This window comes from Phoxinus phoxinus, assembly GCF_949152265.1.
Source record: "Phoxinus phoxinus genome assembly, chromosome: 17".
NCBI lineage: Eukaryota > Metazoa > Chordata > Actinopteri > Cypriniformes > Leuciscidae > Phoxinus > Phoxinus phoxinus.
In genome coordinates, this window is record NC_136892.1 from 3,087,064 (window position 1) to 3,113,654 (window position 26,591).

Genomic DNA, 26,591 nt, shown 5'->3' on the forward strand with positions numbered 1-26,591 from the left:
TGGGCCGACACTGTGTTACTGTCTGGGATTTGTCAAGCCAAACTAGACAAACTTTATTTTTCAGGTAATTTTTTTTAGATTTTTTGTTTGACTTTTTTATTTGTACTTCGGACATTCAAATTCTGCATTATGCTATGCTACCGCTATGCTACCGCTGCTAGAAATGGATTTGGAATTCAAAAGGCTGATTGGAATTCCATTTGGAGTTGTTAAGGATTCCAAATGTACTAGTTTTCACCCAACATGTATTAAAGTGTAATAAAGCAATAAGCCCCACGAAGCCGTGTTTTACAGTGGATGTAGAACAGCTGAGGGTTGTGGGGTTCAAACCTGCAACTTTTTGGGCACCAGCCCAGATCTTTACATCCTTCTTATCGTTCTAAACAGAGTCAATGCGATCTCACAGTACGAGAGCTTCTTTCAGCCTTAAGTAAATCAACTTACCTTAAGCTTCCTTCTGGCATTGAACTTCTTCAAACATTCAACAGTCTCCTGTCTATGCATGCAAGATGCAACCGTGGAGCGATGCTAGAAGCAAAAAGAGGCACGGTAAAACAAGAGGCATTTCCTGAACATGTAATCTCAACATAATACAATACCTTTTAATTAATCATCCAATAATCATTCCTTTCAGACCTTTGCTGGCTACTGTATATATATGTGACCCTGGACCAAAAAATCAGTTTCATAAATTATATGGAAGCTGAATAAATAAGCTTTCCATTGATGTATGGTTTGTTAGGACAATATTTGGTTGAGATACAACTATTGTAAATCTGGAATCTAAGGATGCAAAAAAATCGAAACATTGAGAAAATCTCCTTTAAAGTTGTACATTTATGTTCACGATTGTGCTGCATTCACTCACAAAAATACATGTTTTATATATTTACGGTAGGAAATTTACTAAATATCTTCATGGAACATGATCTTAATATCCTAATGATTTTTGGCATAAAAGAAAAATGGATAATTTTGACCCATGCAATGTATAGTTGCTATTGCCACAGATATGGGTTTGTGATCCAGGGTCACAAATGGTCAAATGTAATAATACGTGAAGACACTAATGAGGCTAAAAGCTGCATGTCTTGTACAGTCGTGAACTCACGGAGATCCACGGGTGCTTGAGCACCTCCGCAGCAGTGATGCGTTTAGCTGGGTTGATGGTCAGCATCTTATTAATAAGATCTTTTGCCTCGGGAGTGACCGTGTCCCACTCAGGTGAAGGAAACTGTGGGCGCAACAAGTATGAATCAGACACACATCATTACTTCTGGCATTATCATCAACACTAAATGAAGGACGCTTTCACTGACATCATATGCGCCAGCTTTAATCTGCTGATAGAGTCTGTGTTGGTCTTCATCCCAAAAGGGGGGGTATCCAACCAGCAGAATGTAGAGAATCACACCTAAAGAAGAGATGAAGATGGATGTTAGTACACTTTAAGCTTTAATCCATGCTATAGCCACAAGGAGAGACCTAGGAGTGTTGTAACTTTTATTTTTGACTCTGTGTCTTAAGTTGTATGTACTTGTTGAGCATTTAACATCTTAAAGTCCCCCTGTGGTGAAAAATCAAGTTTTTAATGTTGTTTATGTGTCTATGTGGTGTTTTTAATGTAGTTTATATGTCTATGTGGTGTTTTTAATGTAGTTTATATGTCTATGTGGTGTTTTTAATGTAGTTTATATGTCTATGTGGTGTTTTTAATGTAGTTTATATGTCTATGTGGTGTTTTTAATGTAGTTTATGTGTCTATGTGGTGTTTTTAATGTAGTTTATATGTCTATGTGGTGTTTTTAATGTAGTTTATGTGTCTATGTGGTGTTTTTAATGTAGTTTATGTGTCTATGTGGTGTTTTTAATGTAGTTTATATGTCTATGTGGTGTTTTTAATGTAGTTTATATGTCTATGTGGTGTTTTTAATGTAGTTTATATGTCTATGTGGTGTTTTTAATGTAGTTTATGTGTCTATGTGGTGTTTTTAATGTAGTTTATATGTCTATGTGGTGTTTTTAATGTAGTTTATATGTCTATGTGGTGTTTTTAATGTAGTTTATATGTCTATGTGGTGTTTTTAATGTAGTTTATGTGTCTATGTGGTGTTTTTAATGTAGTTTATATGTCTATGTGGTGTTTTTAATGTAGTTTATATGTCTATGTGGTGTTTTTAATGTAGTTTATATGTCTATGTGGTGTTTTAAATGTAGTTTATATGTCTATGTGGTGTTTTTAATGTAGTTTATATGTCTATGTGGTGTTTTTAATGTAGTTTATATGTCTATGTGGTGTTTTTAATGTAGTTTATGTGTCTATGTGGTGTTTTTAATGTAGTTTATATGTCTATGTGGTGTTTTTAATGTAGTTTATATGTCTATGTGGTGTTTTTAATGTAGTTTATATGTCTATGTGGTGTTTTTAATGTAGTTTATGTGTCTATGTAGTGTTTTTAATGTAGTTTATATGTCTATGTGGTGTTTTTAATGTAGTTTATGTGTCTATGTGGTGTTTTTAATGTAGTTTATGTGTCTATGTGGTGTTTTTAATGTAGTTTATGTGTCTATGTGGTGTTTTTAATGTAGTTTATGTGTCTATGTGGTGTTTTTAATGTAGTTTATGTGTCTATGTGGTGTTTTTAATGTAGTTTATGTGTCAATGTGGTGTTTTTAATGTAGTTCATGTGTCTATGTGGTGTTTTTAATGTAGTTTATATGTCTATGTGGTGTTTTTAATGTAGTTTATGTGTCTATGTGGTGTTTTTAATGTAGTTTATATGTCTATGTGGTGTTTTTAATGTAGTTTATGTGTCTATGTGGTGTTTTTAATGTAGTTTATATGTCTATGTGGTGTTTTTAATGTAGTTTATATGTCTATGTGGTGTTTTTAATGTAGTTTATATGTCTATGTGGTGTTTTTAATGTAGTTTATGTGTCTATGTGGTGTTTTTAATGTAGTTTATATGTCTATGTGGTGTTTTTAATGTAGTTTATATGTCTATGTGGTGTTTTTAATGTAGTTTATGTGTTTATGTGGTGTTTTTAATGTAGTTTATGTGTCTATGTGGTGTTTTTAATGTAGTTTATGTCTATGTGGTGTTTTTAATGTAGTTTATATGTCTATGTGGTGTTTTTAATGTAGTTTATGTGTCTATGTGGTGTTTTTAATGTAGTTTATATGTCTATGTGGTGTTTTTAATGTAGTTTATATGTCTATGTGGTGTTTTTAATGTAGTTTATGTGTCTATGTGGTGTTTTTAATGTAGTTTATATGTCTATGTGGTGTTTTTAATGTAGTTTATGTGTCTATGTGGTGTTTTTAATGTAGTTTATATGTCTATGTGGTGTTTTTAATGTAGTTTATATGTCTATGTGGTGTTTTTAATGTAGTTTATTTGTCTATGTGGTGTTTTTAATGTAGTTTATTTGTCTATGTGGTGTTTTTAATGTAGTTTATGTGTCTATGTGGTGTTTTTAATGTAGTTTATATGTCTGTGGTGTTTTTAATGTAGTTTATGTGTCTATGTGGTGTTTTTAATGTAGTTTATGTGTCTATGTGGTGTTTTTAATGTAGTTTATGTGTCTATGTGGTGTTTTTAATGTAGTTTATGTGTCTATGTGGTGTTTTTAATGTAGTTTATATGTCTATGTGGTGTTTTTAAAGTAGTTTATGTGTCTATGTGGTGTTTTAATGTAGTTTATATGTCTATGTGGTGTTTTTAATGTAGTTTATGTGTCTATGTGGTGTTTTTAATGTAGTTTATATGTCTATGTGGTGTTTTTAATGTAGTTTATGTGTCTATGTAGTGTTTTTAATGTAGTTTATGTGTCTATGTGGTGTTTTTAATGTAGTTTATGTGTCTATGTGGTGTTTTTAATGTAGTTTATATGTCTATGTGGTGTTTTTAATGTAGTTTATATGTCTATGTGGTGTTTTTAATGTTGTGTATATGTCTATGTGGTGTTTTTAATGTAGTTTATGTGTCTATGTGGTGTTTTTAATCTGCTTTAAGACTAACCATGTGTAAATTCATAAGTGGACAGCATTGCTGAGTATTTTCTGCTTAAAACTGCAGTGAACCAAAGACAGTCTCAAAAACACGGTTTGAAATCGCTGGTGTTTCTGACGTCACAAACTACCTTGTAACCAATCAGATCAACGTGTGATCGTCAACCAGTGGATCTCTGAGTGAGTGAGTGAGTGAGTGAGTGAGTGGAGGCGGGGCTCATTTGCATATTCATAGAACCGCGTGTACTATTATTATATATGTGAATGATTCATCCATGCATACACTCTTAAAAATAAAATGTATCTAAAAATTGGTTCTAAAAGCATGTTTTCGCAAGAACGCCATAGAAGAACCATTTTGGTTTCCCCAAAGAACCATTTAACGAATAGTTCTTAAAAGAACCATTTTTTTTCTTAGTGGGAAGAACATTTTAAGAACATATAGACATTTTTTCCACTGTAAACAACCTTTTGTGGATTCATGGATTCCTATATTCCAATAAAGCACCTTATTGATAAGAGTGTATGTTTCATAAAAAAACAAAAAAACAAATGACCTTGTAAATTTTTAATCAAATTCTAATAATTGGGCTTCTATAAAATGGTAGACTTCTCTCTGGTGACGTATGCAAGACTTCCTCAATCATTTAGTGTGCTTAAACCTGCACCTGCAAGCTCACGTTCGTCTGTCCCCACTTTAGCATCCACATCCCAACATTCAATCAACAACTAATGCATAGAATCAAGTCCCTGCCATACATTTGTCTTTTCAATAAGCTGTTACACTCAGATGTACGCCAAAGATCTGTCGCCACTTCCCTTTCATTGCAACTTTACGAATTTAGAAACTTTTGTTTGTAGCGACACTGGTGGCCGTTAAGTGAACTGCAGCCAGCAATTCATTCCTCGTGCTCATACACACACTCCATAGTGACGCGAGCGAACCTCGGCCGGAAGACGTAACGTACAAGAGACTGAACATGATTCAAGGCCCTGATAAGCAGTCTGATAAGGTGCCACTGAGTGTAAAAGCGCGAAAGGCAAAGCTTGAATTTCCAGGTATGTCCCTCTTTGGCTAATGTATTTTCCGCCATTTGAGCGACTCGCTCGTATGTATTCTGAATGGCAGATTCCACGCTTACGAGAATACTTGATTAGTTGGTAGAAGTAATTATACATTAATGAGCACATATAATTTTGAAAGAACAAAGTTTTTTTTGCTAAGAACTTAAAAAATTACACAGTGTAGCTTTAACACTCATAAGTCATGTGATTTTTTTACAGTGTGGCAAAAGACATTGAGCTTTGGTTACAGACGTGCGAGTCAAAATTCCCTGCATTTAGACCTTCAAAGGTTAAACACGCCATAAACACGTCAAAGCGAATGTAGCATTGCAATGCAACACTCTGCAATGGATGTTTAGTACCACACTGCATCCTCATGCATCCTTTCAGTGACTGATGCAAAAACATGAGACACTAACCACATGCCCACAGGTCCACGGCTTTTCCATAGGGGTCCTTCCGTAAGACTTCAGGGGACAGGTAACCAGGAGTGCCAGCAAACCCTGATGTCAGAAGAGAGAGAAAAAAAATGTTAACCTTTATTTGAGCATATATTCCAGAAATAGAAAATTAGTTACACGAAAAAGAAAATTCGAAGATAATTACATTTGCACAATTTAAATATCAGAATTCCCAGACTATTACAAGAAAAGTCTCCAGCCAAGCTTAAGGACCCCATAAAATGAAAATGTGAGTTTAGTCAGCATCATGCCCTTTCAAACCGGGACCTCATGATGAAATTGTGGAGTGTCAAATTACACAATTCAAAGCAGAACAAATTTGGAGGAACAGTACTCTTAGAAACCCACATTATTTACTGTATATTTATACTGTATCTTGTAAATACAGTATGTATATTTACAAAGCATGGCTACAATCACATCACAATCAAGTCAATGAATAAGAAAATTTAAATTACAAAATTCATTACATGTAATAATCCCCTAGAAAGTAAAAATTGAACTATTCCTTTGTGTATTTAGTGATCTTTGTCGGTTTTTGTCTTTGTTTATGTGCTAAGCTGTTTCTGTTGCATTTGTGTTCTCCATCCCGTGTGTAATATTGTGTTTATTAGAATGAAAACTGATGCAAAGATGTCGTCCTCAACTCTCCCTCCATCATCCCTGCTGGAATGTTACACATATATTACATAAGGGATGTTTTCTCCCCATTATGGGGGTTTATTTGCTATGGTTTTGTTCATGTCTCTTATTTTGTAGTTCTGTCTGTTCCGGTTTCCTCTGTATTTGTAGTCATGTTGTAGTTTTTCTGTCCGATTGCCCTGCCATTGATTCCAGGTGTGTCTTGTTCCTTTGATTGGTTCTGGCTTTATATACCCCAGTGTTTCCCTTGTTCCTGGGCAGTTGTTCATTGTCCTCCCATGGATGTTGTGTGTGTGTGTGTGTTCAGTTCGCTTTTTCCTCCATGTTCCTTGTTTTCCTGGTTTGATTTGTTGATCCTGGAACAGCATTCTAATCAACCAATCAGATTTGAGGGACACGTTTACAGTTTATGTAAGTTTAAGCTTAGAACCAGGGTTATGTGCTTCTATATAATTTCCCTCTGATTTTAGGAATAACTTATGGGTAGGTTTAGGGGTAGGGATAGGGTTAAAGGGGTACTCCACCGTTTTTTCATATTAAACTATGTTATTCCCTTAACTAATAAGAGTTGATACATATCTCTCTCGTCTCAGTGCGTGCACTCAATCGCTCTGGCGCGCCGCGACACTTTGATAGCACTTAGCTTAGCCCTGTCACGAGTGGGAGACGAGAGACGTGGATTCAATTGCAGAGATTTAATAAGAAGACAAAAAGGAAAGGTACAACTCCAACACTGGGAAACAACGGGAAGGTACACACGAAACACGCAACATGTACAACGAACCAGCACAGGACAGCAAACACAGGAAGACTAAATAGGGAGGCAAACAAGGAGGGTAACGAGCAGAACAGGGGGGACAACTAAAACAATAATCAGATAACAAGGGGGAGGGACCAGACAATGACAAGAGCACATGGCCCCACAATAACAACACCCATGTGCATCACCAGACAGGACAGACATGTGACAAGCCCAGTTTATTCATTAGGGACCAAACAGAGATGAAGTTAGAAGCGACCAAACATCTACACGTCACCTCCAAATGGATAACTATAATGTATGGCGGAATAGCACTGGAAGCACTTCGACTCGGCACAGTAATATCATCACTCCTGATGATATTACTGTGATGATATTACTGTGATGATATTACTGCGCCGAGTCGAAGTGCTCCCAGTGCTATTCCGCCATACATTATAGTTATCCATTTTACCCGCTTAGAAAAGCGCCACGTTTTATTTTGTGTCACCACACTTGGTCGTGTAACTGTATTTAAATAGGGAAAAGGTGGAGGTGTTTGGTCAATTCTAACTTCATCTCTGTTGGGTCCTAATGAATGAACTGGGCTAAGCTAAGTGCTAAAGTGTCGCCGCGAGCCAGAGCGATTAAGTGCACGCACTGAGACGAGAGAGGTGTGTATCAACTTGTCTTAGTTAAGGGAATAACATAGTTTAATATGAAAAAATGGTGGAGTATCCCTCTAAGACAAAGATTTTCGGACAGGAATGTTTTTCCAGGATCAACTAAATATGTTGATCCAGGAACATGTCTTACTTGGCAAAATTACGGTGACCCTCTGGCCTCACCGGCTCAACCACGGTCACCGGGTCTGCCCAGCCTCCGATGGTCGATAAGCTCAGATTTATAACTATTTGGCTCCACTTCAGTTCAGGGTCAATCCCTCCTCCTTGGTCTTTTATTCTGCCGGCTCCACCGTGGCTCGCCGGTCCCTCGACTCCGCCGTGGTCTGTCATCCCTGCGACTCCGTTGGGGTCCCTTGACCACCTTGGTCAGTCATTGCTCTTGTACCGCCACAGATATACGGGATCCCGGCTACACGTCACCCTCCACATCTTTGGCTGCACTGGGCTCCTTCTTCTCGCCAGCTCTGCCTTTGTCCTCGCTCCCAACGATTTTGCCTTGGTCTTCCGATCTTCCCCTGGATCTGCCTAGTTTGTCGTCACTTTGGCTCTGCATCCCTTCGTCATCACCTGGGTTTTTTGTCCTCAGAATGTTTTAATGACCTTTCGGTCCTCTGGCTCCACCTTGATCAGTACCTCGGGTACAAACGAGGAGGATAGTCCTGCTGGCTGCACCGTGGCCTTCAGTTCTGCCTTGGCTCCTTGTTTGTCTGGTTCGGTTATGACTCCTGGTGTTTGGCTCTGCCCTGGCTGAGCCAAACCCACTCATTATATTCACCACATTGTAACGTGCAAGTGTAAAGGTCCTTGCACACTGTAGCAACATTGACTATTGACATCTGGTCAAATTAATGAATCGTGATCCTCACACACACTTCAACAGGACAGGACACCAACATGGCTCACACCAACATGTAACCGGACACCACACATTCCTCACAACAACATCTGGTCTTCCACACACACAAACGTGTCCTTAAACGAATCATGTTTAAAACATTACCAAAGATATTCTGTGTTGCCATTTATATGTCATGACAGGTTTGGGATTTAATTTGAGTTCTAATGTTTATTAATCAAACTCTAAATGCTTCTAATATTATATTCCCTATATATTTTATGTAACCTTGTTATCAGATAATCTGAACCTGAGGTGTTTAGTAGCATTTTGAATCTTGAGACCTAACGGAGTCGAATTCTGATAGCAGAATGCAGTAATGTACATTGTTTTACACATGTTATATTTCTGGAGCCAAAAGGTTTAAGCCACACACTTATGTAATCCAAGCCAGAAGGATGTTCACAGCAAACAAAGAGAGTTTCCCGCTTTCGAATCACTGAAGGTGATTGGCTGCTCGCGCCGAACGAAGGTGGAGCTATACATTCTTTAAAAGCCACAGCTCCCCCAAAATCGACCCTTCCTGCTCTTGCTCCCCGACCTAGTCATGTGAACAGTCTGCGATATCGACTCCTCCGGAGTCCGTCTGCTTTTATTTTCTTTATCTCAGTTTTTGTTTCATTTTCAAATTCCACTTTGTTCGCTTCTACCCAAGAGTGAAACGAACGAAGCCTGAATTCCTTCAGCAACTTCACTTTCAACCAGCCTTCAAAGCTCCCGCGAAAACGTGCTCTGGCAACGAGCACGCGCCCTGCTCCGAAGCTTCACGAGAGAACGCGCCTCAGCACGAGAACGCGCGCTCTGCTCCGCGAGCACACGCAGGCTGGTCTCAGCCACACTCACACAACGATCCTTTGCAAGTATCAAACTCTAACGAGTTTTAATGTTTTAAGGTTCGATGCATTGATGTCTCTCCAGGTTTCTGTGATTTGTGCCGTTCCATGGTCACTCGTGACCATTCTCTCTCTCTCTCTCTCTCTCTCTCTCTCTCTCTACAACCTCAGCGCGTGCTTCGGCACAGCGCGCCCCTCCTCCGAACTTTATCTCTCTCACCTTCTCTCTCTCATCTGTTATTCGTTTTGTCTTGTTTGTTCACATGTAAGATATGTACAAACATATAATCGGTGTATCTTGAGTAGTCCATATATTCTGTAGTTGTGCATTTATTAAAACCATATATTATATGACTGTTTCTGACTGTTGAAAGTTAATAAATACGAGTCAATGAGATAGATCCAAAGCTACCCGCTCTTAGTATGCACTACATTAAGGTAGTTTAATTTTATAAACACAGGAAAATTGATGGTCACGACCAGAAAGTTAATATTCCTTGGAGTTTATAAGGGATAACTTTATTGAGGGATTGATGGATTGATCTTTGATGATTTTGCGGGACAAACACCTCTTTGATCATTACATGAATTTCCCTTAAAGGTTGTCTCATAATCGAAGTTAAATAAGATTATTGATATATGAATGAGGAATTATAAGACGTTGTGATCGATTATTCATATATTCATATAATCTATACATTTTCAATTTCGATAATTTAATGTAACTGTAATATGCAAAATATTAATAATATTCATGATTAGTTATTAAAATTCCCTATAGATCATTTGAGCTAATTCATACGGACCCAGAGTCCGAAGCATATACGTTACAACACTGAGTCGGAAATTTTCGCTAGATAAGACTCTTATTTCTCGACTGGGATCGTGTCGAGACTTTGAAGCTGCATTGAGACGGACATTTGAACGTTCTTTGAACATTGGGATAGATGGTTGCCATTGAAGTCCATTATATGGAGAAAAATCCAGGAATGTTTTCCTCAAAAACCTAAATTTCTTTTTGACTGAAGAAAGAAAGACATGGATATCTTGGATGACATCGGGGTGAGTAAATTATCAGGGAATTTTTTTTGAAAGTGAACTAATCCCTTAAGTGAACTTATACGGTCGAGAAAGACAAGGTATATGTAACAGTATCAGTCTGAATCTGTGCATTATGTCTTAAAGGGCACCTATTATGGAATTTTGAAATTGACCTTTCATGTAGTGTGTAACATAGATCTAAGTGAACAAAAACATCCTGCAAAGTTTGAAATATGAAAGTGCACCGTATATAAAGTTATTGTCTTTCAAAAGTAAGAGTCGACTCTGAGTCATTTTTATGAATCGTTAGAAGACCGAAGCTTTTTCTCTGACTAGATGACGTCAACTTGTCAAGTTATTTGAATACGATACGCCCACTTATTGCGCTCCAAGGCCAGCAGGGAAAATATCAGGGGCGACGAGACGCTGTGTTCTGAAGTGCGACTCAAAAGCCAACTTTTTTCATCTGCCCAAGGAGGAGCATTTGAAGACTAAGTGGCTACAATTCATATATACCACTATACCACAGGAGTATAGTCCGAGCCTTGTGCTTTGTTCGCGCCATTTTGAAGACGATTGCTTTACCAACTTAAATGCAATCAAACTTGGATTCGCGAGTCGGCTGATATTGAAGGAAGGTTCAGTTCCAAGTGTATTTGCATCAGCTTCCTCCTCCGTATCACAACCTGTAAGTGCTATTAATAATTGTTGCTTTTATGTTTTATGTAGCATGCTTAATTATTTTGTTTGTTGTGTAAGCAACGTTTAGCTTCTAGGTCTCCAATGACAATTGTATTGAGATATGTGAAGTGTTTGTCGTTGTTTTCGGAGTTGTCTTAAAGAATAGAGTAATACCTCGTAGTAACGTAACTGCATTTTTTTTTTTTTTTTTTTTTTAAACATTATGTTAATGCAACGGGCTAATGCAAACAAAGACTGATTGTGCTTTTACAATATGAACTCTGGGCTATGCTCCCTAACATAACATTAAATTCTTTATCTTATTTTTAGTTTTTTACTACAAACTAAAGCAGTGGACTATAATAATTATTATAACACAATTTAATTGATAAAAGCATCATTGAACTCCGTGTTAAACAATAAGTATTATCTATGTAAACACTGCTGGGTCATCTGACCAATCAACGCAAATTAGCGTCGCGCAAAGGAGGGGTTTGGAAAAAGGAGTCGTTGAACTAATCATTTGGGAGTCTGTGAGCAAATCAGGTAAAAATAAATGCATATTATACGACAACAAAAGTATTTTTTGTCATTGCATGCACGTAAAACTGTTGTTGGGGACTCCCAAAACAACATTAGGAACATTTTAAATGTCATAATAGGTGCCCTTTAAAGAGACAGCAGCCTAATATTCCTGCGGTCTGTGTTTTTAATGTTAATCAAACAACAAAATACAAGGAAATCACTCACTGCTCTTGGTGGAATAGCTTTTGTAACTTGTAATAAGGAATACTCTTTAATTTATACAGTCAAATATGCAATGCTATTTTACATTTGATTACTTTATTCAATTTCTGTACCTGAAAACGTACTCGGTTACTAACGTAACCTCGGTTCTCTCTAGGAGAGGGAACGAGTACTGCGTCGAAGCGACGCTACGGGAAAGATATTCTTTTTCGAGATTGAAGCCAAAAATTAATCCTTAATTTTGTAAATATGTAAAACGCTTTTCTGTAGCATACAACCTAAGGCTAGGGGTGTGCTAAAAAATCGATACAGCGATACATCGCGATTTTTATATTCATGATACACAACATCGATTTCCAGCTCAAAAAATCGATGTAAAAAAAAAAAAAAAAAAAAATTAAATCACGTTTTAAACGGGGTGTGACCTGGTGAACTACAACCTCCGTTCCTGTAACGTTAGATGTCGCAGTATGGCGGCTTTATGTTCTTGTCGTGGACAAGAAACATATCAGACTACACACGTTGCTTTCCGACCAGTCATCGCGTGCCGTCTCACACACACATTCACTCGCACACATACACACACTCGCTCGCGCTCACTCACACACACACACACACACACACACACACACACACACACACACACACAAACAGCGCTCACACACTCTCACACACACGCACTCTCTAACGCTCACTCACTCACACAAACAGCGCGCGCGCACACACACACACTCTCGCGCTCACTCACACACACAAACGCACGCTCACTCAGTAGCGCACACACACTCTCTCGCTCACTCACTCACTCACACAAACGCACATTCACTCACACAAACGCACATTCACTCACACACGCACTTTCTCGCGCTCACTCACACACACAAACGCACGCTCACTCAGTAGCGCACACACACTCTCAATTTCGGTAGTGAAAGCTGCATATTTCACTTCATTGTTTACATGGACAGTACCTGAGTATCTGCACTTTATTTCCATGTTTTTTTTTTAATTCAAGCTCAGCCCCACATAACCTCAGTGAGCTAACTTACCGTAACTGTGCACTACACTTTAATTTAGTTTTAAATATCTAATGCACTTTATTTTAACGTTTTTAATGTGTCCATTGTTAAAAGTTCAAGTCTCTTTTGTTATGGCAGCTAAAAAAATTAATTGGAAAGGAAATTTTGTAATATATTGCTTTGACTCAATTCTTCTGCTGATTTATCAATGTGATCTGATGTAAGACTACTCAGATGGCACACACCGTAACTTGTATTTTATTTTGGTTTTACATTTTTAGTTAACTGTGTGGAATATCGCAATATTTATCGTATCGTGATGTATCGTGATGAAATCGTATCGTTATCCATGTATCGTGATGCGTATCGTATCGTGAAGTCCTTGCCAATACCCACCCCTACCTAAGGCAGAGCGAATCGCGCGCCCATTGGCTGCTTAGCCAGAAAAGCACAGCCTATGCGAGGCCAGTGACGCCAACCAATGAGGGCGAAACGGGCGTGGTCTAGGCCTATAAATATGAGCATAGCTGTCTCCACTCTGATTTTCGTCACTTGAAGCGACACAGCGTGGGCACGCACGGCCTGAGACGCAGTACTCGTTCCCTCTCCTAGAGAGAACCGAGGTTACGTTAGTAACCGAGTACGTTCTCTTACGTAGAGTTCTCTCCTACTGCGTCGAAGTGACGCTACGGGAACCCTTGTAACACGCCGTGCGTGCTCTTGGACCGACACAGACACCCGAGGGCGCGTGCGCCCTGGTGTACAAGCGCCTACACCAAGAATGTATAGGGAGAGCGGCTAAATAGCATCATCCCTTTATAATAATAATACCTCATAAGGGCATAAAAAACATATATATGAATATTAGATATATATGTGAGGGGTAATAGCATGCTCATGGGACACATTGTCAGTGAGTGATGCTTAAACATAAGAGTGACCTGGGCCGCAGCGCGGGGCAGGAACACACCATATATAGTCTTTCTAGACCGAGAGCAGTTTAGCCTGCAGCGCAGGAACCTCTAGGTTATAGAACCTTATAAATGTAGACGGGGAGGCCCAGCCTGCCGCCATACAGATATCTTGTAGTGAGATTCCGCTATACCAAGCCCACGAAGAGGCCATGCCTCTCGTAGAATGTGCTCTAATGCCCAGGGGGCATTCCAAACCTCTAGATGCGTAGGCTAGCGCAATGGCGTGAACTACCCATTGAGATAGACTCTGTTTCGTCGCAGCTCGCCCTTTAGAGCGCCCACTAAACGAAACAAAGAGCTGCTCCGACTGCCAAAACACGGCGGAGCGGGACACATAAGCTCTTAATGCCCTAACCGGGCAAAGGGAGCTATTTCCGTCCTCAGAGGCCGGCAGAGCCGACAGGGAGATGACCTGAGCCCTGAACGGAGTGTTGAGGGACTTAGGCACGTACCCATGCTTCGGTTTCAGTACGACTACAGAGTCGTTGGGCCCGAACTCCATGCAAGAAGCTCTAACTGAGAGTGCTTGCAAATCCCCAACACGCTTCACTGAAGCGAGAGCCAAAAGAAACACGGTCTTAAGAGACAGGTGCTTCATGTCAACTGTGTGAATGGGCTCGAAAGGGGCCCCTTTCATGGCGTTCAACACCGTAGAAAGGTCCCAAACGGGGACTGAAGGAGGCCTTGGAGGATTCAACCTCCTGGCTCCTCTAAGGAAACGGACCACCAGGTCGTTCCTGCCCAGTGAATGGCCAAGCGTTGGATTAACGAACGCTGATATGGCTGCCACATAGACTTTGAGCGTGGATGGGGTTCTTCCCTTATCCAATAGCTCCTGCAGGAAGGAGAGGATCTCCGTTTCCCCGCACTGGAGTGGTGACAGACCTTGGTCTGAACACCAACCAGAAAACACCGACCATTTGGACGCGTAGAGCCGTCTAGTAGACGGGGCTCTAGCCTGCTTGATCGTGTCTAACACTCCTCTAGGGAGGTTAGCGGGTACCCATTTATGGCCCACACATGTAGGGACCATAGATCCGGGCGAGGATGCAAAATCGAGCCCATGGCCTGCGAGAGGAGGTCCCTTCTCACCGGGATCGGCCACGGGGCAGTACTCTTCAGCAGCATCAAAACTGGGAACCAAGGTTGATTCGTCCTCACTGAAAAAAGTGCACATGGCTTGTCATTGGTTTAAAAAACTTTTTATACTTGATCTGACTTAATAAATTCACTTTTCTAGCTTGTCGTTGGTGTGAAAAAAATGATACTTTGGACCAACCTAAAAAAATTGCTGTAATTTGTTACAGCTAAATGTATTAGTTTTTCTCAAGCTAAATTTTTGATTTGGTTGAAACATTAATTGAGTTATGATTGAGCATTATTGGAGACACCTGATGATAACAAGCAGAATCACTGAAGGAGAAAATCGTAATTGGTGTGTTACCATTATGGTAATTAGTGTGTGTTTTAGTTGGGCTCTTGACCCTTCAATTATTAACTTTAGAATTTGTTTGGCTGCTGTACGTGAGTTATAACAGCCAGATGAACAAAGAGAAAATGTGATATGATGGTGTTGGTTGAGTTCTAACATTACCATAATTTAACAATCAATTGACCTGAATCACTGAATTCACATAGAGCCCAAATACTGGGTTACTATTGCTTTACTGATTATAGCAGTACTGTCCTTGAAAAGCATGATTTCATTTTCATTTATGATGTTTGTTACTTTTACAATGTGATCCAAATCATTTCTTAAAACTTAATCACATACAAAAGTTTTTTTTTTTTTTTTTTTTTTTAAACACAGACATCAAGCATCTGCCAGTGAATCTCAACAATGGTGACAATTATAAAGCATTGTGCAGTGCATTCTGGATGCCACCAATCAAATCTCATTCATGGCTCCCATCATGCATTGCTGCATGAATAAATAATGACTTATGTTCAGAGGTGATCTGTTTGTCACCATTGTTGAGATTCATATGCTAATTATTGATATCTGTGTGTGCCTACCTGAAAGACTTTTAAGAAGTTTTCTTCTTAATCTATTTGGATTTAATTGAAAAGGCTAAAAATGGCATACTCTACCAGGACAGTGCTGCTATAATACATAAGGTAAACTTAACTCAGAAATTATGCTCTCAATGAATTCAGGGCCCTATTTTAACGATCTGAAACGCAAGTGTCAAAGTGCAAAGCGCAAGTAACTTTGTGGGCGGATCCCGGCGCTGTTGCTATTTTCCCGGCGGATAAATGACTCTTGCGCCCGACGCAAATCTAAAAGGGGTTGGTCTGAAGTAGCTTCATTATTCATAGGTGTGGTTTGGGCGTAACGTGAAATAAACCAATCAAAGCGTCCTCTCACATTCCCTTTAAGAGCAGACGCGCTTGTTCCATGGCGGATTGCTATTATAACGGCGGATTTGCCTGCGCACGCAGGAGCGGTTCACAGCCGAGGAAACCGACGTTCTCGTCAGGGCCGTAAAACACAGAGAAAAGTGACATTGGGGATGATGGGAGAAACCCACCCAAATTAGGTTAAACAGGCGTATAATTTGGGTAAATGTGTAGCCTAATCTAGATTTTTTATTTTTTTTATCTAGATAGATCTTTTTCACATCTTCACGGACATACCAATGATTTCCCTCTGTGTTAATATTTTTCCTTGTAATAATGTATGATTTGCAAAAATGAAAACTGCTGCATATGTTTATATTAGAGAATCAAAGTGGATGCGGGTTAACATTATGGCCAAGCACGCGCCCTTAAAATACCACATCACTAACGCGCAAAGCGCCACTGTCTTTAGACTGTTTTTTTCTTGGTCAATGGCGCAATTGCTTTCTAAAACTGGAAAATAGCACCATTGAAGTTTTGCGCCGGAACACGCCTTCTCTTTGCGCTGAACCGCCCCCGCGAGCGCAAGTTCATTTCCTAATTTACCGACGTGCGTCTGTGGAGGGAAAAGTCCGCTGTGCGCGGGTGCAAAATAGGAATGATACATGCGTCGGTGTTCAAAGTCAATTGCGCTGGGTGCAAGATAGGGCCCTCAGTGTTTCAGGCCTACTATTGATTATGTTAAAACACAACCAACTCCATCAGATCACCTTTTATCTTTGTTCATCTGTCTGTTATAAATGAATTACAGCAGCCAGACAAAATCTAAAGTTGAACCAGTAAGGGTCAAGAGCCCAACTAAACTAAACACTGATCTCGATAACGGTAACCATTTTACATAAATTTTCTCCTTCAGTGATTCTGCTTGTTATCATCAGGTGTCTTCAATAATGCTCAACCATAACTCAATTAATCACTTAATTATCTAATTAACTTTAACACTGCTTCTGTGTTAATTTAACACTGGGGATTCTGCTGTGTAAAAAGTAGTTTTTTCCAAAATAAAAATGCTAGTTGTACCAAAATAAGAAAATGATTTATGGTCTCTATAATAAACAATATTTTAACTTTGTTTGAATGTAAAAAAAAATATTGGGTTAAAGAACTATTTTGATTTATATTAAATACAATTTTAACGTTTCAACCAAATCAAAAATATAGCTTGAGAAAAACTAATAAATTTAGCTGTAACAAATTACAGCAATGTTTTTAGGTTGGTCCAAAGTATCATTTTTTTCAGTGCAGTATGGTGCGACAAGAAGCACTGAGCATCCGCTTTTCCTGATCCGCTCCAGCACTTGAGGCAGGAGTGAGACAGGGGGAAAAGCATAGAGCGGACGGCGAGGCCAGACACTGGCCAGCGCGTTCACGCTCTTTGAAAAGAATTCCGGGCAGTGAGCGTTTTCCTGGTTTGCAAACAGGTCTATCTCCGCTCTGCCGAACCTTTCCCACAACAGACTCACCGTCTGTGTGTGTAGAGACCACTCTCCCGTCACGACGTTGTCCCGTGAGAGTCTGTCTGGTCCTACGTTCAGGTGACCTGGCACATGTATTGCTCTCAGCGAGCGCAGGTTGTGCTGGGCCCACACCAGTATGCGTTCCGTCAACCTGAAGAGGTTTCTGGATCTCACGCCACCCTGGCGGTTTATATAGGCCACTACCGACGTGTTGTCCGAACGGACCAGGACGTGGTGTCCCTTTATCCGAGGACGAAAACGTCTCAGCGCTAAGTCCACCGCCATCATTTCTAGGCAGTTTATGTGCGGTAGTTCGACTCGTTCCGCCCACTGGCCAAAGAACGGTCTGCCTTCGAGCAGTGCTCCCCAGCCTGAGGTGGACGCGTCCGTGGACACCACCTTCAGGCTCGAGGAAGTCCCCAGGCTTACACCTGAGCGGTACCAGTCTGACGCTCTCCATGGTGTCAGGGCTGAAATGCATTCCTGATCGACCTTGAGGCGATAACGACCGTAAACCCATGCTCGGCGCGGTACGCGCGCTCTCAGCCAGAACTGCAGTGGACGCATGCGCAGCAGGCCCAACTGCAGAGCTGCCGAGGCTGAAGCCATGAGGCCCAGCATTTTTTGAAACCTCTTGAGCGGCATTACATGACCGCTGCGGAAGGATTTCGCCATCAGCAGGGTGTTTTGCCTGCGCTGTGATGACAGCCGCGCTGTCATAGACAGCGAGTTCAGTTCCAGTCCCAAAAAGGAGATCCCTTGACTGGGAAACAGTGAACTTTTCTCCCAATTGACTCTCAGACCTAAGCACTCGAGGTGATCGAGTATTAGGGTCTTGTGGCGCATGAGTTCTGAAGGCGATTGAGCTAGAATCAGCCAATCGTCCAAATAATTCAGAATTCGGATGCCTCGGAGTCTCAGGGGTGCCAGCGGCGCGTCCATGCACACAAATGTACGAGGTGCTAGGGACAGGCCGAATGGCAGGACTGTGTACTGATATGCCCGGCCCTCGAAGGCGAATCTCAAAAATCGCCTGTGACGTGACGCAATTTGTATGTGAAAATACGCGTCTTTCAGATCTATTGCCATAAACCAGTCTCCTCGGCGAATCTGCGCGAGGATTTTTCTGGTCGTGAGCATTCTGAACTTTCGCTTTGTTAGCGCTTTGTTCAGATGCCTCAGATCTAAAATGGGTCTGAGACCCCCGTCTTTTTTCGGTACCAGGAAATATCTGCTGTACAGACCCCCTTCGCTCTGAGCTTGAGATAAAGGCTCTATGGCCCCTTTGCTCAATAGCTTCGCTATTTCGGCTAGAAGTAGATGTGCTACTTCTGTTTTTACCGTCGTTTCGACTCTCGCCGTGTAACGGGGAGGGCGTCGATAAAACTGTAGCGAATAGCCTCTTTTTATAGTCTCTAGCACCCATTCTGAGACCCCGGGAAGTCTTTCCCATGCATCTGCACGCGTGACTAGGGGTTGAATGTAATCTGGGCCCTGGTCGCGAAATGGCGGCGTCACGAGAGCAACCGTGTGCTGTAACATGGACGCCGTGGCGTCTGAGGCGGGGGGCATGTTTAACACAGTATGCATCCCGCGCGCGCTCTGTTCTCTGAGTCGAGAGAGAGTGCGCGGGACGAGTCCCGTAGGGCTCGTTATATTTGTGAATAAATGTGGGCGCGGGTTGGCGGGCACACTTATAACACCAGGAATACTGTGTTTGTGAACTGACTGATCGTTCGTTGGTTTCGTTTTTACAGAAACCGCGGAGCGTGCAGTGTGTAGTGGTTGTGGGCACTGGACAGTGGGCACGCTCACTACATGTAAAGCACAATCGGCATGAGCCGATTTTATGTGTGCAAACCCTGTGTTGTACGGGGCTGTGCTTGTGTGAATGAATGGGCACTGGGTGGGCATTGAATATACACACATTACACCATCGGCCGTGGCCGGAACACCAGAAATTAAACTCTTTTTTAGATTTATCTGGGTCGCCGTGAAAACGGCGTTTGTGTGCAGGCAAACGGGCTTTACGGCCGGTTTGTTGGCTGCTGAGTACACTGGTACAAACACGGAACTTAGGGCTGTACAAGCGGGAATCTTGGGTGGAAGTCCGGCCGCAGCGGGACTCGAACACCGTCTTTTTCCTAGCAAGGCTAGGATGGCGCCGAGGCCTCGGGCTTGAGTGTGATCTTAGGCCGAGGACCTCGTGGCGGCGGGCGGCGTCCGGCGGAGCGAGACCGTGGTCTCTCTCGGGCCTGTTGCTGCTGGGTTGGCGCGGCTGGCGCGGGGCGCTGCTGAGTTCGAACAGACGGCTGTTTAGGGCGGCCTGTTGCGGAACTGGAGCGCTTTGGCAGGAAATGTTTCATTGCCTGCGATGTTTTCTGCACCTCGGCGAATCGGTCCGCGAAGTCTTTGACGGACGATCCGAAGAGGCCAGTCGCTGAAACGGGTGCGTCGAGGAACGCAGAGCGCTCTGACTCCGCCATTTCAGATAGCGTCAACCACAAATGTCTCTCAGAAACAGTTGCTGAGGCCATAATCCTACCAATGGCGTGTGCGGCGGACTTAGTAGCACGAAGAGCGAGGTCTGTGGCGCTACGCAAGTCCGGCACGTTGATCGCGCCCGGGCCTTCCTCGTCTAGCGGAGGAGGTTAGCCTGGTGGATTTGAAGCACCGCCATGGTGTGCAGCGCCGATGCAGCTTGTCCGGCGGCGGAATACACGCGGCCGTTCAAAGCTGACGACGTGCGGCAGGCTTTGGATGGTAGGACTCCCTTAGCCCGCCGTCCAGCAGAGGGCGGGCAAAAGTGAGTCGCTACGGCCTCCTCGACCGGAGGGAGAGCGTGGTAGCCTCTGTCTCGAGCACCGTCCACAACGGAGAATGCTGGCGAGGCAGAAGTACGTACTCTGGCTGAAAAAGGCGCCTTCCATGATTTCGCTACCTCTTCATGAAGCTCAGGAAGAAACGGGGCGTGCCTGGAGGGGGGCGAAGCGCGGTCTCCAGAAAGGAAGCATCCATCCAGCCGGTTGAAGGCAGGCTCCTCGGGCGTCGACCAATCGAGGCCGAGGCTCGACACGGCCTGCGCGAGCAGACGCATTAGCTCTGCTTCGATGCTTTTCTTCCCTCCTCGACGTTCCGGGACAGCAGGGGAGGGGAGATCCACGGAGCTCGCCCATCCCTCGCTTTCCGAAGCGAGAAGCGAACAGCAGTCGTCATCCCCCTCAGATGCGGCTAGCTGGTCGTCGTCCATGACAGACAAGGCGGCGGGCTGCGGCCTTTGTCCGTCGGAGAGCGACTCCAGCGAAGCGGAGAGAGGAGCTAGCGGCGGCGGCGAGCTCCTCGTGGAGGGGGGTTCCGGGACCCGCTGAGCGCGGCGCTTTTTACGGCGCGGCGCTAACAGGGGGTGGAGGAGCAGCTTCCGTGAAAGATGCCAGGCGAGTCCGCAGAGTCGCGATTGGCATCATGTCACAGTGATGGCAGCCGCCATCACCGAGAGCGATAGCTGCATGTTCCTCGCCCAAGCAGGAAACACACAGCACGTGGTGGTCCCCGTCGATGAGCGTGGCTCGGCAGGAGCCGCAGGAATCACGAGGCATCTTTAAAAAGACACTCGTTGCTCTTTTGTGAGAAAAAATGTGTGACGCGGGGGCGAACACACACACAAAACACACACAAGGATAAAGAAAGGATATTCCACGCCGGAGAAGCGCAGCAGGGAACGGCGGCTGAAGGCGGCGAAGACCAGCGGCTTCAGGTAAGGGCTCGTCCTGCTGAGGTGCTTGTATCAGACGGCTGTGGTGGCTCGAATCCGGTCCTACGATGCGTGTAGCTTCGTGAAGAATAGAAAATCAGAGTGGAGACAGCTATGCTCATATTTATAGGCCTAGACCACGCCCGTTTCGGCGGGAGGTGACGCAGAGGGCGCGGTGCGCCCTCATTGGTTGGCGTCACTGGCCTCGCATAGGCTGTGCTTTTCTGGCTAAGCAGCCAATGGGCGCGCGATTCGCTCTGCCTTAGGTTGTATGCTACAGAAAAGCGTTTTACATATTTACAAAATTAAGGATTAATTTTTGGCTTCAATCTCGAAAAAGAATATCTTTACCGTAGCGTCGCTTCGACGCAGTAGGAGAGAACTCTACGTAAGAGAACTACTGTAGATCTACCTGAAAAACCTGAAAAGCACTGTTTATTTAGTATCTTTGCTATATTGTATTTATTTTTGCTGTTGTTTGTAGTTAGATTTTTATTTTATTTTTATTTGACAGTAGTCCTTTTTCCCCCGAACATAGCACATACCGAACTGTACCGACACCATGAACCTAAAGTCGTGATACAAACCGAACCGTGAGCAATTTGAACCGTTACACCCCTAATAAGTATACCCTAAAGATGAGCTGTCATTGAGACTGAATCGAGAGAAGTTGACAGGAAAACCAGTCAGGCTTGCAGAGTAACCAGATGTAATTGCAACCTTGAAGACAGAAATCTGAACGAGATGGTGATAAGGCCAATGATTACGTCAAAACGCACACGTTAAAGTTAAAGGCAAGCGTTAAAGTGACTCTTATGAAAGAGAACATAAACTTTCTTATTCTCCTAGTAATTGTATCAAATGCATAAAGATTTATATCGGCACCAAAACAGGTGCAAATATACAGAAAAGAAACAGAAAAAGGGAATAGAACAGCGTAGCAATTCATAGTTCATATTATTCATATATTCACAATATTATGTGAAGATATCTTTGTAGTGTTAATCTTTAACAGTTTTTTTTTTGTTGCAATTCCATATTAATGCTGTTTGGTGGTAAAATATAATAATAAACGGGTCATTACCAAACCAGGCCTGTTGTTCCCCTTCAACCTCAATGGCAAGGCCAAAGTCTGCTAACTTCACAGCTGCGCCTTTCGATTTGGAAGCCAGAAGCAGGTTCTCCGGCTAGAAACATGGAAACAAACGGGACAAAAATTAAAAATATTAAAGTGCTAATGAAATATTAGTTTTTTTTCTTCCAACATATTACAGGTGAAACTCGAAAAAGTGCAAAAAAGTTCATTTATTTCAGTAATTCAACTTAAAAAGTGAAACTAATATATTATATAGACTCATTACATGCAAAGTGAGATATTTCAAGCCTTTATTTGTAATAATTTTGATGATTATGGCTTACAGCTTATGAAAACCTTTTCACAATATTCTAATTTTGAATTTGGGGTTTTCATAAGCTGTAAGCCATAATCATCAAAATTATAACAAATAAAGGCTTGAAATATCTCACTTTGCATGTAATGAGTCTATATAATAAATTTGTTTCACCTTTTAAGTTGAATTACTGAAATAAATTTGCACGATATTCAAATTTTTCGAGTTTCACCTGTAAAACATACATATTGAGAGTGGCATTTTTTTTTCTTCATTGTATTTTCTTTGAGTCGATTTTGTAAATTGAGTTGTCTTGATGTAATTAACTTTTAAAACTGTCGATCATGGTAGCTTAACATATATAATATGCTTGGCTAGTCATATTCAATGTATTGCCATGTGTACTGCATATGGTACTGGTGTTGAGCAATATCTGCAGAGCAGTGACTGTTCGGTCAATGACCATCGCTGTTAACTTATAATTGACCGTAAATTCCCAGATCAAAGACTTAAATGTCACTTCTGTCCCTGAATACACAGTGCAGTGTAGACAATAACCACTTGGACACCGCACAATCAAAAGGTTATAAGGTCAATTGCATTATAAGTATAGTTTTATTTATTTTTTAACCACTTTTCACAGATTAAGTCGACTGCATTCAGGATTACATTTGTGTCTTTTTAAGTTTCCTGGTGTTTTTTTTCTAGATATAGTCAGAGCTTGTGAATTTAGCATGAGTCGTACTGAAGAAAATATAAAAATGAGCCACTTGTGGGATCTCACTGCGTGTCTCTCACTCCCAGTGTGAATGTGTTAACCTGTTAGATAAGGCCGCTATAATAAGAACGTGTTGCTTATGTAGTGTATACTGTATGTAAAATAGGCCTTAGTTGTTATGTCTCTAAACAGTGAGATCAGTTAATGTATTATTACCTACACACTGGTACAACATCTGAGAGCATTTAGATAAGACCTGCACGATTAATCGTTAAAAGACGGCGATCTCGATTCAAACACGCACGCCATCTTATTCCTGAATTACAATGATTCGCCTGTGTCTATTAAACCTTTAACCCTTTAAGCGGCGCCCCCTTTTTTTAATATACATGAAAATGCACATTCCGAACTTAAATGGTTGTAATTCACGAATGCTTTGGAATATAGATGTAAGATTGGTCTTGTTTTAAAGAAGACATTTGGCAGATTTTTGTAGAAATAAATTAGGAAAGTTAAACAGAAAAAAAGTTATAGAAGTTTGAGTTTATGAAAATGTACAATGTTAAAAATTAAATTATTCATATTTTATATAAAATATATATTTTCAAAACCTGGTGGACTTTAAAAATGCAAAAAAATAAAAAAATAAAATCAAAGCCAAAAATCTGAACAAGTTGTGTTTCAAATTTTAGGTTGATATCTCTTGAAATGAGCGTTCAGTGAGATGTAGTTTGGGCGCAGTACCACACTTCTCCACTAGTGGACATTACTGCCCATATAAGGGCGCCTTCATTTCCATATGTTGTCTGAGTGATCTGAACCATTATTTTTACAATTTTCATACAATTTATGAAGTAGACATCCTATTCAGAAGTAGTATTGGAAGTTTGGCAGATTTCGAAATGAATTCAACCTCTAAGAAACACAAAAGATCACGTATGTGCATTATAGCTCGCTGACACATCACTAATGGTGGATCTATTATTTTTTTCTTTATATTTAAAATGGATTGCTATCTTCTGAACTCTTGGCATGAAAACAAACTGAGGTTTCTACCATTCTTTCATGATTTTTCATGTTCATCACTATTTCAAAATAAAGGACTGAACACGCCTTAGGAGTATGAAAATATTCTTGTTGCAAATTGATAAATTACGGCTCCTCAGTAATAAAATAAAAAAAATCAGTCACCAAATATGTAAACTAGAGACTGTAAGCTTTCAAATGATATATAGTTTGTTCAAGATTAGTTTAGGTTTAGTATAGGATATTACTGTTTTAAATATGTAATGGCCGTGGGTACTATGCCAATATAAGTACGATCACAGCAAACATTCAGATCTGCGTTCTGATCAAGAGAGAGCAGTTGCCATGTTTAGTAAGAAACAGCTTCACAAACACACAGTAGCATTATTTCTGTCATACAATAATTCAAATGATCACAGAAGTACTGGGAATAAAGTTTATAGTTCGGATATAAACACGGATGTCTACAGAAGCCATCAAAATCATCTTCTAAAAGTAACTTGACGCTTTAAATAAAGATTGTAAGGATTACATCGTTACACCAGTAGGTGGCGACAAGACCGTTAAAAAATGTGTTTGTCAGTGAATCGTTCACTCAAGAGATTTGTTCAAAAAACGCTGATTCGGCCAGTGATGAAACAAGTCACGTATTTAATCATTCATTCAAACCGATTAAAAAAATTCAAATTAATGATATTTTTGCAGAAATTACCATTTAGTCGTGGAATCGTGGGGAAAAAAAGTGATTATCAATTTATGCAGCACTAATTTTAGATGAAGTTTTTAGATAGCAGACAGTCTCTTACCAAACAAATACTACAGACTAGTGCACTTCTGTATTTGCTGCAGCATTTAAAGTGTTATTAAACTGGTCTTCCGGCATTATATCATATCATTTTTTAAAGCTATGTTTGTGAATTCATTATAATTGAGTTTGTTTTGAGGAATGCGTCTTGCTCGGCCCATAATGAATGCTAAAAAAAAAGACATTTGAGGTCAATCATGATAAAATACCTTTAAGTCTCTGTGAACGACACCCATCTGATGGCAATGAAGAACTGCCTCCAAAATCTGCTGTATGCAGTGGCTTCAGGCAGAAGAAGAACAGAAAAAGAGAGAAAGCTTTTACTCAAATACAGGGGGATATATTGTCCTTCGAAACGTGACTATGTGATGCATAGACTTTCTGATGAAAATGCACAAATGGCAAATTTGGATAGTTGTGCAAAATTTGTGAGTTATCAAGGCAAGGAGACTTACCTGTGGACTATTTAAACGGATAGTCCGGCCAAAAATGATATTAAACCCATGATTTACTCGCCCTCAAGCCGTTCGAGATACATGTCAATAATTTTTCAGACAAACACATTTTCAGTTATTTTAGAAAATGTCTTAGATCTTTCAGTGGTTATAATGTCAAGTTATGGGGTCCACCTCCAGGGGGATAAACCAAGGCCTTCTGATGGTAATCCGTGCGGTTTTGTCGTAAAAATATACATATTTAAAACTTTATAAATGAAAATAACTGGCTTCCGGCAACGGTCGACGCGCGTTCACGGGAGATGGTTGCCGGCGTATGACGTAGCGTAGCGTAGGAAGCGCCGTGACGTAGAACGAACGTGACAGCGCAGCCAGAGAGCAAAACTAAAATCTACTCAGGATTTCCACGAAAAAGAAAAAGTCGGAGGATTTTGATATTAGAGAAGAGGATATTGAGTTCTACGTCACGACGCTTCCTACGCTACGTCATACGTCGGCATCCATCTCCCGTGAACGCGCGTCGACCGTTGCCGGAAGCCAGTTATTTTCATTTATAAAGTTTATGTATATTTGTACGACAAAAGCGCACGGATTACCCTCAGAAGGCCTTGGTTTATCCCCCTGGAGCCGGATGGTTTACTTTCGTGAAGGATGCATGCACATTTTTGGGACTTGAAGGAGTTGGACCCCATAACTTGACATTATAACCATTGAAAGATCCAAGACATTTTCTCAAATAACTGAAAATGTGTTTGTCTGAAAAATGATTGACATATGCATCTCGAACGGCTTG

General features: G+C 41.2%; 1 protein-coding gene across 5 annotated transcripts in view; it reads right to left on the bottom strand.

The window, feature by feature from the left end:
• Positions 1–26,591, bottom strand: part of camk2a (calcium/calmodulin-dependent protein kinase II alpha) — a 113,481-nt gene that overhangs the window by 21,689 nt on the left and 65,201 nt on the right. For all 5 annotated transcript variants that reach the window (XM_079585077.1, XM_079585074.1, XM_079585075.1 and 2 more), the window contains 6 exons: positions 25,553–25,625; positions 22,488–22,590; positions 5,497–5,580; positions 1,320–1,414; positions 1,112–1,234; positions 445–528 (listed from right to left, as the gene is read on the bottom strand). In XM_079585077.1, coding sequence (XP_079441203.1) covers positions 445–528; positions 1,112–1,234; positions 1,320–1,414; positions 5,497–5,580; positions 22,488–22,590; positions 25,553–25,579 — 516 coding nt within the window. In that variant the 5' untranslated portion in view covers positions 25,580–25,625. The remainder of the gene's footprint in view (positions 1–444; positions 529–1,111; positions 1,235–1,319; positions 1,415–5,496; positions 5,581–22,487; positions 22,591–25,552; positions 25,626–26,591) is intronic.